Raw genomic sequence first — 12,103 nt, 5'->3', positions numbered from 1 at the left:
TCTGACCATGTTAATGGATTTACTGCCTTGTTTTCATACCTTACATTTTTTGAAGTCGACTGGGCTAATTGATTTTCAATGAAACGTGTTTTGAAAGCTACATTTTGGGATTACTCGGGTGAAGTGCAACCCAGGCCAGCATTTGGCGAGGTTGATGTTGGAAACCTCCCAAAAAAACACAAATTTTCCTCAATAATAGACTCTTAGGAGCCTAGGATCAGGCCCCTCTTTTCCACTGGGCAATCTGGGTACGTGCCCAGGGCCGCCGCGATCGATAGGGGCCACATAGTTCCTGCCAGATCACCAAACGATAACCGATATTTATTACCAAAAAACAAATTTATTTCTAAAAAATCGAACGCTAATGACTAACTACAATCCAGAGGTACAAAGAAAAGTTCAGGGACCTACCTCCTCCCCCTGACAGATTGATGTCAAGAAATCCCTTCTGGAAAGAACTCAAACAACAGATTGATATCGATAACCTGTGGAAACAGCAATGGCAGGAAAGCAAAGTGAATAACAGTTTCCTTATTGAGGACCCATCTCAACGAGTTCCAGGCTTCCAACTCCAACGTAGAGTGTGGGTAACTCTAAATCGTCTGCGGACAGGTGTTGGTCGGTGCGGATATTTGTTGAAAAAGTGGGGTTTCTCCCAGGACCCCAATTGTGAGTGCGGAGAGAGTCAAACCATGCAGCATACAGTTGAGTGCGACGTACACGGACTTAAGGGAGGAAATCTGATGGACATACATGTGATAAGAGACCAAGCACTTTTGTGGCTGGAAACCCTGAAAATTTTATTGTAAATCATTGTTAATGTTAATTTAAATTTTTATGTTGATGTTTGTAAGTGTATCACGCTTTGCCTGTAGCTGAACGAGAAATAAATAACTACAATACCTACTTGCTTATTAGCTTTGTGCAATGCACAGTTGTATTCGCTCCGAATAGCGACGTAAAATTAAACTTGACCGACCTTCTGAAATAAACCGACTAAACTATTGGGAATTCCCCTGTATTTTTCTGCGGTATTGTGACGTTTGTTTTGTTTGTGGTTCGTAGTGATTGTGCTCCGAGCCATTCGTTGATTAAATCGTCGTTTGCCTGTTTTGTTTTGTGTTAGCGATCATTTTCGGTGTAAAAATAAATACTGAATTATAACATAAAATGTCGAAATGGTCATATCCTAGTGGATCTGCAGAAAGGAAAATAGCTGTACATCAGAAGGAAGTAATTGAAAAGTTATCAAAATTAACAGCATATTTTACTAGTACTACTACTACTACTACTGGAGCAACTTCTGTAAGTAGCAATCAGATAATAAATCTTCCACATGAAGAGTCGTGTCGATCACAAATTGCGTGAATTTCTGAATGTTCATGTTACATGCCAATTTCAGATTTCTGCCAATTTAGGAAAAGAGATTGAATCAGAAAGCGATCGCCCCAATGACGAAAGTGCAACAACTTCGGTGACTACCATCACCAGTAGGCTAACTGTGTCAGTTGAACAACAGTGTTCCAACCCAGAAGAAATATCACACGATCCCGCTAATTACTTACATGAAAATCTTACAGCAAGAAATCGCGAAATTTTGGTTCTTTAGGAAACTGTATATTTTCAAAATAAAGATTCTGACTTTTCCCTGGCATCCAGAGCCTGCAAAGATGGCAATAAATCAGTAACTAGGTATTTCAATAAAGCATTATTAATTCGCAAATTAAAGAACAATGAAAGCGTCGAAAGAAAATGGTCGTTGAACTCGCGTTCCAAAAACTCTGTGTTTTTTTATGCATGCCAGCAGAACAAGGAAAAGCAGTTAATATATGAAGATGGTAGGGAGGCGGCAGCAAATTTTATGTCACTTGTGTAAAAAATGTTCTCAAACTGGCCCTAAATGTCCAAGCCATATATAGCGGCAATTCATTTCAGCCAATAGTAGCTGATAAAGATCCAATATCTCACTTTTCACTGCCATGGGACATGTTCAAGGACCCATCCAGCATACAGTTTTAATCTGCCAGAAAGTTACAAGAATTATTGTGGTGGCTCAAATGGCATATTTTTGATCATTCAACCTACAGTCTGTTTAACTATGACTCTACAAGCACACGAAGGGAAGTGGCTTGGTTCCCAATGTTTCCAATAAGATGATGAATTTCTGGACACTGTCAAAGCCTGGCTGCAGTCTTGTGCACTACAGCTTAATGATGTCGGAATTTGCCACTCATTAAATGCTTATGTCATAATGATGATTCTTTATAGTATTAATAGAAAAGTGTGGTTTTATGATTTTTCTAATAACTTTATCTATTTGAGTGCAGTATTTGATTTATATCCTAACAGAGGTTATATTCTGAATAGCAGGCAGAATTCATATTCTCAGCCCAGAGCAAAGACTGGCACAAACTCTTTATGTTTGGCATAAATAAATGTTGAATCACACACTTTTGCATCTAAAATTAGTAACACACAGCAGAGAATGTATTAGAGGTCATTATAGTAATGGGGTAATCTAGACAGTAAAAGGGAACATTTTTAAGTCGAATCTTCCTTCAGGTCAATCCACTTAGTCAAATGTTCAGATGTTTATCTGATGGTCAGATCTAGAAGTACTGTACCAAATATAAAACATACAGTGGCTTTTATAACAACTCATACTTGATATCATTTCTCTTTCTCATCACCAAAGCAGGTGCATTTCTTTGATAAAAGATGCCTTTTTTACAGCCCAGATTCTTCTTGTGTATTTTACGCAACCTGTTAGTCCACAATACTTCACTAACATGCATTAGCTATAGTTTTGCCTTTTTCAAGCTAATTAATAACAAGAATCTCTCTCCTGTTTCAGAAAATAGCAGCTGTAAATGTTCCTGTCACTAGCTTCTACCCCCTCCTTTAACTGATGTTTCATTCTGGCTTGAAAAGTTGGACCTACTTCTCATCTGCTGTCATAAACCAATCCACAAATTGAGTTCTATTTTTTTTTTTTTTAAGAACTGTCCAAATACTGCTGAGAAATTAGTTCATCTACCTGTTTGCTTTTGGTTAGCATCCAAGAAATAAGGGACAAGTCTCACACAAAGATTTGTTGATGTATTCATCTGTGGTGAATGTGTGGTGATGTTCTTTATGAAAATCATGTTAAAGAGACGTATTGCCACATTTGAACTCAGCCACACATTCGTTCTTTATGAAGGAGCAGATTCCTTACAAACTTCCATTATCTTTCAATCAGTTTCAGTTGGTGCTTAAATTGTTCACAACAGAGAATTTTATGACAAAACAGTATTTTAGTAAATTTATTAGAGTAAAAAACACACATGACTATTTTGAAAAGACATATAAACAAAAATATTCCCTAGCTAAAGATAACGGCTGACTTGCATACTTGTGAAATGTTTACCAATATAACTGATTTGTTAGTCCTGCTCCATGATCAGTAAAACTCAATAACAAAGCACAAAATAACAAAGTACAAACAGTTTCTAATACAGTTACCAGCAGTGAAGCACATTAGCTATTTACAACTGCAATCTACTCTGAGCCATGTCCACAGCTGAAATACACACTCTCTCTGGTGAGTAGTACACATTAAAAATGAACAGTTTGTCCAAACTACAGTAAGCTGATCAACTATAATCGTGGTTAATTGCATGAAACAAGCACCTTAATCCAGACCGGTTCATTTCATCATCATTATCTTCTTCTCCATTATTTTTAATGCTGTTCTCTTATTCTTGCTACCAAATTTAGTATGATAAATGTTTTTTCTCAACTTTAATATCTAGTCTATAGTGATGGTATACAGGGCTATTACAAATGATTGAAGTGATTTCATAAATTCACTGTAGCTCCATTCATTGACATATGGTCACGACACACAACAGATATGTAGAAAAATTCATAAAGTTTTGTTCGGCTGAAGCCGCACTTCAGGTTTCTGCCGCCAGAGCGCTCGAGAGCGCAGTGAGACAAAATGGCGACAGGAGCCGAGAAAGCGTATGTCGTGCTTGAAATGCACTCACATCAGTTAGTCATAACAGTGCAACGACACTTCAGAACGAAGTTCAACAAAGATCCACCAACTTCTAACTCCATTCGGCGATTGTATGCGCAGTTTAAAGCTTCTGGATGCCTCTGTAAAGGGAAATCAACGGGTTGGCCTGCAGTGAATGAAGAAACGGTTGAACGCGTGCGGGCAAGTTTCACGCGTAGCCCGCAGAAGTCGACGAATAAAGCAAGCAGGGAGCTAAACGTACCACAGCCGATGGTTTGGAAAATCTTATGGAAAAGGCTAAAGCAGAAGCCTTACCGTTTACAATTGCTACAAGCCCTGACACCCGATGACAAAGTCAAATGCTTTGAATTTTCGGCACGGTTGCAACAGCTCATGGAAGAGGATGCGTTCAGTGCGAAACTTGTTTTCAGTGATGAAGCAACATTTTTTCTTAATGGTGAAGTGAACAGACACAATGTACGAATCTGGGCGGTAGAGAATCCTCACGCATTCGTGCAGCAAATTCGCAGTTCACCAAAAGTTAACGTGTTTTCTGCAATCTCACGGTTTAAAGTTTACGCCCTCTTTTTCTTCTGCGAAAGAAACGTTACAGGACACGTGTTTTGTGCAATCTCACGGTTTAAAGTTTACGCCCCCTTTTTCTTCTGCGAAAAAAACGTTACAGCACACGTGTATCTGGACATGCTGGAAAATTGGCTCGTGCCACAACTGGAGACCGACAGCACCGACTTCATCTTTCAACAGGATGGTGCTCCACCGTACTTCCATCATGATGTTCGGCATTTCTTAAACAGGAGATTGGAAAACTGATGGATCGGTCGTGGTGGAGATCATGATCAGCAATTCATGTCATGGCCTCCACGCTCTCCCGACTTAACCCCATGCGATTTCTTTCTGTGGGGTTATGTGAAAGATTCAGTGTTTAAACCTCCTCTACCAAGAAACGTGCCAGAACTGCGAGCTCGCATCAACGATGCTTTCAAACTCATTGATGGGGACATGCTGCGCCGAGTGTGGGAGGAACTTGATTATCGGCTTGATGTCTGCCGAATCACTAAAGGGGCACATATCGAACATTTGTGAATTCCTAAAAAAAACTTTTTGAGTTTTTGTGTGTGTGTGCAAAGCATTGTGAAAATATCTCAAATAATAAAATTATTGTAGAGCTGTGAAATCGCTTCAATCATTTGTAATAACCCTGTATATTCAGAAACACATATAGATTTCAAGCAACAAAGTTTTGTTTTATTTTAGGGTGTGCACGAAGTATATAGACCAAGCACTGGAAAGACTGAAAACAAAGAGTTCCGTGCATGAGAGTGACCTATCACTCTTGGAGCGTGTCCTTGCCAATGAACCAGACCCTAAGACAGCCTGCATCATGGCACTTGATCTCATCCTTGTGGGCATTGATACAGTAAGTATGAGATAATCTGTAGTATTACTTTACAAACTTCCTGCATAATCCATTATCTAAATTAAGATATAGCTGCAGACTTAAAACTTATAGAGACTTAACATTATTTTTGACTGATAGTACTAACTGAGGACACAGAGTTATTGATGTTTAGTTTTTCTTTGTCAGATTAAAATTCATAATGAGTAATGAAGGTCCTAGTGGAAAGATTAGCAAATACCTGCCCTTAGACCAAAAAACATTTAGTGATATAGAAGTAAAAATAATACTAAATGACTTATCTACCTACAATGGTCAAATGTTGACAGTAAAATATACTGTTCACTTAGGTTCAGAACATAAAAGAAAAGTATGTTGTAAGAGAATCATGAAAAATGATTCAGACTCACTGTTTTGATGGACTAGTGGTAAGAGATTAATAAGTCCAGTTGGTGCCAGTGAATAATTTGGGAAACATATTCCATCACCACATGGAGCCCCGATTTCGCCTGAAACCAATCACATCACAGTTTTACAGAAGCATACATAATTTATGGGACTGAAGTATCTTTCAACAAGAAGCATACACAAGGAAGCTACTATAGCATACACTGTACACACTCTCAATAGACATTGTTTTCAAAACTATGGCATCTGGGTGATAAAAAAAATTATTATGTATATAAAAAGAGATAATTCTTCTGACTACAATGATGTTTCTAGCAGAGAATTAAAATCTTGTGTTTCCTTGATTAAGACACCCTCAAATTATGGTTGTAATCATTGGCTCTCTTTTGGGCTTTCAGAAAGAATTCTTTACATAGAAATCCAAACCCAATCACCTGACAAATTAATTACTAGCAAAGCTGAACCACAAAAAGTGTCCTTTGCTATAGCCGGTGATTGGTTGTGTAGGATACAAAATCTGCTATGGGTAACCAAAATTTCTTCACATTAATAGCATAGATTGAATCATACCTAATAATAGTGTGATGACTGTCAACCATTAAATAGTATTGTTTTTGATGATGTTAAGATATTTGACTCTGGTCTCTTTGCGTCTGCATGTCATTATGAGCTGTTCAATTGTACTGTGCTTCTACATTTCATAAAAGATTTTGATAATGAATTGCTTTTTGTGATGATTTTCACCCTATATCATGTGTCATCATTAGGACAGCAATTACAACATTGTTGACCCCAACAATGCTCACAAACATCATTTGAATTGCCCACAATACTGATTTCCACTTTACCATGGATTGACAATGTTGCTATTTTTTGTTGGACTTCTACTTTTGTCTGTTCTACAACTCACCTCATCTGGATGGAGTGTGCTGGAAGTGTGATTAGTGTGTATTATTTTGACTCAAGTGTGTACAGCCCTGGATCTGTCTACATCCTGTTCCACATTATTCTAATTGTTGTTTATTTGTGTATGTACACCTTACTAAGTATGACTCCCACAACATACAACATGTTGAATTCTGTGATACCCCATCACTTTGTGCAAACTGGAGGAGGAACAATTCCATCCTTATGCTACTCAAATAAATGCTCTAACCTTACTAGCTGCACAATGGCACACAAAAAGTGCACCAGCTACACTGCATTCATACAGTAAGGTCAACTTTGGCAATGTATCTTCTGAATTATGTTACTTTGCAATGTGCAATATACTTAGCCACTGCTGCTCAGCAGCCTGGGATCTGTGCATTACTTGCTTTCTACAGATACCATCTGCTCTTTTGCTCCATATATTCTTACTCCTCCATTTTTGCATTCTGCAGTGATGGGTGTACTTCGTGCAATGGTCAACTGTGCTTCCATGCCTCTCTATCATGCATCCTCAGTCTCCCCCACATGGGCCTTGGGCTGTGCATCCCTTGGGCTATGCATCGCACCACATCTGTCTTCTGTATATTCTTGCAATGCTACCTTTGATGACCATGGTCATCCCTGCCACACTGTTTTTACCACATTCTTATGCCTATAACATTGTCCTTGTGCAACATGCCACTTGGACACTAGCAACTGTCAACCAAGATTTCACTACTGCCAATGCTGTAGGCCTTCATTGGTCACAACAGCCCTACCTCCAATGCCAACACCTATGCAAATGGTTTTATCTAGCTGGTTTCTTAAATTGCTGCTGTTACTGAAGGACAATCCACGTATGTGGTTCACCTTGGCAGATAACAGCTTTGACCTTCATGGTATTATGGATGAAGATTCCACTTTTAACTGCCTAGTCAGTCATTTGCATGACCACACAGACGTTATCAGTGACTTGATCCTCTCTACATGTGCCCATCAGAAATATCCTGTGGCTTAAACTAATATTACTGAACATTTGTTGCATCCCCCTTCTGAGGTCTTGCATCATATTATCCACAACAAGAACTTAGGCTCTAGGTTCCCATCCCAATTTTGGCGGCACCTTCAAGCTTCAGTGGATGTTGACTTCATACCAGACACTGTGTTTTTGTGAACATTGTAACTCATCAAATCCCCATATGAATTTCAATTATAATTATTGTCACATGATTTTGATCCACTGGAATCTGAGTTATACCATGTGGATCAAGCATATAGCATCCTGGCCACGGATATATATTCTTGCTAGTGTGAATGGTCGTTCAGGTGATAATGTTGGCACTAGGGGCATCAGCCCCCTGCCCCTGCCCCCACCCTCCCTCACAGTACTCCACTTCACTCGGTTGTTAGAGTCTGTATGAGAGTTTGCACAGTTTTCTGGAATGACACGCAGCCTTTTGGAGGTAATTTCAGAGCACTAACCATACCAATTCTCCAACCACTTCCAGCCTCTACTTAGGATACAGTGGAATAGAAGGACACGTCTCTGCAGAATCCAACAGAAGTAATGCATAAGCACAGCTTACTCCCCACCCTGTGTACCCCCTGTGCTGGTTCCACATACATTTGGAGATGTTGCTCAAAATTGCTGCCCACCCTCCACGGTAAACTCTGCATGTGGAGCAGTTTTGGCAGCCTGGCCTGCACCTCTCCTACACTAGGCCTTGCAAACAACAGTCAACAAATGCTTCCATATCTTCCGGGGCTCATCTTTACATTACAGACAGCATGTCAAGCATCCAATTTCTCATTGATACTGGTGCAGAGGCTAGTGTTATACCTACAGTACTGGCCCTACCTTGCACATTCCCAACAAAACTGACATTGTATGTGGCTAAAAACTCCTGCATCAAAGCCTTCAGTGCTGTGGATCAACAGGTACATCTAAAATATGAACTGCATTTCCCACAGACATTTCACATCACTGATGTTGAAAAATTGGTGCTCATCATTGACTTCCTTAGATATGCAGTACTTTCACCCAGTGTACTGTCAGCTTCACTGCTACGCCATGCATCTGGCACATTAATTCCAGGCTCATTCAGCACTGCCCCTTCCATGCTGCCTATACAAGACCCCTCCTAAACTCCTTCTCCAATTTCTCTACATTTTTGGCCCAGCTCATTGTTTTCACTGGTTGAGCCTTTCGCTTGAACACTCCGTGTCAAACATTCCTAGTGCACAATGTCTCTCTCATCAACAGATCAACACTGTACCATTCTACATAGTCAAATGCTTGTTCCAAGTTGACAAATCCTATGACTGTGTCTTGTTGTTTCTTTAATCTTGCTTCCATTAGCAAAAGTCAGAACTGCCTCTCTGGTGCCTATATCTTTACTAAAGCCAAACTGATCATCATCTACACATCCTTAATTTTCTTTTCTGTTCTTCTGCATATTATTTTTGTCACCAACTTGGATGCATAAGCTGCTAAGCTGATTGTGCAAAAATTCTTACACTTGTCAGCTCTTAAAATCTTCAGAATTCTTGGGATGAAATTTTTCTGGAAGTCAGATGGTATATTGCCAGACTCATATATTCCACAAACTAACATGAATGGTTAATTTGTTGCGAATTCTCCCAATCAATTTAGAAATTCTGAGGGAGTATTGTCCATCCCTTCTGCCTTATCTGGTCTTAAGCCTCCAAAAGCTCTTTTAAATTCCAATTCTAATACTGGGCCCCCTATCTCTTCTGTATCAATTCCTGTATCTTCTTGTGACATATCATCAGACATGTCTCATTCCTCATAGAGGCCTTCAATGTACTCTGTCCACCTATAGTCTGGCTCCTCTGCATTTCACAGTGGAATTCCCGGGGCACTCTTAATATTAACACCCTTGCTTTTAATATTAGGTTGTTCTGACTTTTCTTTATTCTAAGTGGATGCACCCATGGTCTAGCGGGAGCGTCATTGATAAGTAATCAAAACGTTCTCGGTCACGGGTTTGAAACCCACCACCACTTAAATGCTGATTAATAATCAGCACTGGTGACTGAAGACTTCTGGTATAAGAAATCACCCTCATTCTGCCAATGGCCCTGTCAATGAGGGTAGAAGAGTCGACAGAGGTTCAGGTCACTCTCTTGTCATTGGGTAGGAAACTGCCCTTAAAGGTGGAAGAAACAGCAATGATTGAAGGCATTAAAGACACTACACAAAAGACACTAGTGTGCATCCACAGGACATGTGGCCTGTAATTGCAAAAGTATCATTATTGGCAAAAGATTTTAGAATATCCTCCATTCAGATCTCTGGGAGAGGACTGCCACAGGGGAGGTGACCATGAGAAAAAGATTGCATAACCAACAAAAGGATAGCATTCTATGAGTCATGGTGCAGAATGTCAGAAGCTTGAATATGGTAAGGAAGCTAGAGAATCTGAAAAGGCACATATAGCAGGGGTCAGTGAAGTGAAATGGAAAGAAGACAAGGATTTCTGGTCTGATGAGTATAGGGTACTATCAACAGCAGCAGAAAATAGTATAATGGGAATAGGATTCATGATGAATAGAAAAGTTGGGCAGAGAGTGTGGGACTGTGACAGTTCAGTGACAGGGTTGTTCTTATAAGAATCGACAGTAAACCAACACCAACAACAATAGTTCAGATACACATGCCAACATCACAAGTTGAAATTGAAGAGATAGAGAAAGTATATGAAGATATGAGTATGTAAAGGGAGATGAAAATCTGGGGGACAGGAATGTAGTTATAGGAGGAGGAGTAGAAGAAAAGCTGCAGTAGAATATAGGCTATGTGCTACAAATAAGAGAGGAGAAAGACTAATGACTTCTGTAATAAATTTCAGCTAGTAATAGTGAATACTCTGTTCAAGAATTACAAGAGGAGGAGGTATACTTGGAAAAGGCTGGGTGATATGGGAAGATTTTAGTTGAATTACAGCACGGCCAGACAGAGATTCCAAAATCAGATACTGGGTTATAAGACACATTCGGGAGCAGATTTAGACTCACATCACTATTTAGTGGTGATGGAGAGTAGGGTGAAGTTTAAGAGATTAGTCAGGAAGAATCAGTGCACAAAGAAGCAGGATACAGAAGTGCAAAAGTGTAGATACAGCAATAAAGAATGGTCCAGTAGGCAATACAGTTGAAGAGGAATGGACATCTCTGAAAAGGGCAATCACAGAAGATGGAAATAAAAACATAGGCACAAAGAAGGTAATTGCAAAGAAACCACAGGTAACAGAAATACTTCACTTAATCATTGAAGGAAGAAAGTACAAAAATGTTCAGGGAAATTCAAGAGTATAGAAATAAAAATTGCTGAGGAATGAAATAAATAGGAAGTGCAGGGAAGCTATGACAAATTGGTTGCATGAAAAATGTGAAGAAATCGAAAAAGAAGGTTTTTGGCAGGACTGACTCAACACATAGGAAAGTCATAACATCCTTTGGTAAAATTAAAAGCAAGGGTGGTAACATTAAGAATGCAATGGAAATTCCACTGATAAATGCAGAAATGCAGAGGAGAGAGTGGATAGGTGGAAATAATACATTGAAGGCCTCTATAGGGGGAAGATTTGTCTGATGTGATAGTAGAAGAAACAGGAGTCGATTTAGAAGAGATAGGGGATCTGTATTAGAATCAGAATTTAAGAGAGCTTTGGAGGACTTAAGATCAAATAAGGCAGAAGGGATTAGATAACATTCAATCAGAATTTCTAAAAATCATTGGGGGGAAGTGGCAGCAAAACAACTATTCACATTGGGGTGTAGAATCTATGAGTCTGGCAACATAACATCTGACTTTCAGAAAAATGTCATCAACACAATTCTGAAGACTGCATATGCAGGAATTCGCACATTCAGCTTAACAGCTCATGCGACCAGGTTGCTGATAAGAATAACATGTCAAAGAATGGAAAAGGATACTGAGAATGTTTTAGATGACAATCAATTTGGCTTTAGGAAAGGTAAAGGCAACAGAGAAGCAGTTCTGACTTTGCAGATGCTAATGGAAGCAAGATTAAAGAGAAAACAAGTCACATTCATAGGATTTGTCAACCTGGGACAAGTGTTTGACTATGTAAAATGGTGCAAGGTGTTCAAAACTCTGAGGAAAATAGGGTTAATTTATAGGCAGAAATGGGTAATACATACCTTGTACAAGAACCAAGAGGGAATAATAGGAGTAGAAGATGAAGAATGAAGCACTCAGATTAAAAAGGGTGTAAGGCAGGGATGTAATCGTTTCCTTCTGCTGCTCAAGCTAGGCATCGAAGAATCAATGGTGGAAATGATAGAAAGGTTCAAGAGTGGAGCTAAAATTCAAGGTGAAA

At 39.3% G+C, this 12,103-nt stretch overlaps 1 protein-coding gene across 1 annotated transcript in view; it reads left to right on the top strand.

Annotated features, from left to right (window-relative positions):
* The window catches only part of LOC124805264 (probable cytochrome P450 301a1, mitochondrial), a gene marked incomplete at its 5' end in the record, with an annotated part of 97,700 nt that overhangs the window by 55,142 nt on the left and 30,455 nt on the right, over nt 1-12,103 (top strand). Inside the window, one exon of the mRNA XM_047265775.1 lies at nt 5,279-5,441. Coding sequence (XP_047121731.1) covers nt 5,279-5,441 — 163 coding nt within the window. The remainder of the gene's footprint in view (nt 1-5,278; nt 5,442-12,103) is intronic.

The sequence above is a fragment of the Schistocerca piceifrons genome, chromosome 7 (assembly GCF_021461385.2).
Source record: "Schistocerca piceifrons isolate TAMUIC-IGC-003096 chromosome 7, iqSchPice1.1, whole genome shotgun sequence".
Taxonomy (NCBI): Eukaryota; Metazoa; Arthropoda; class Insecta; order Orthoptera; family Acrididae; genus Schistocerca; species Schistocerca piceifrons.
The sequence above is the reverse complement of the archived record's forward strand: the minus strand, read 5'-3'. Positions and strand labels throughout refer to the sequence as shown.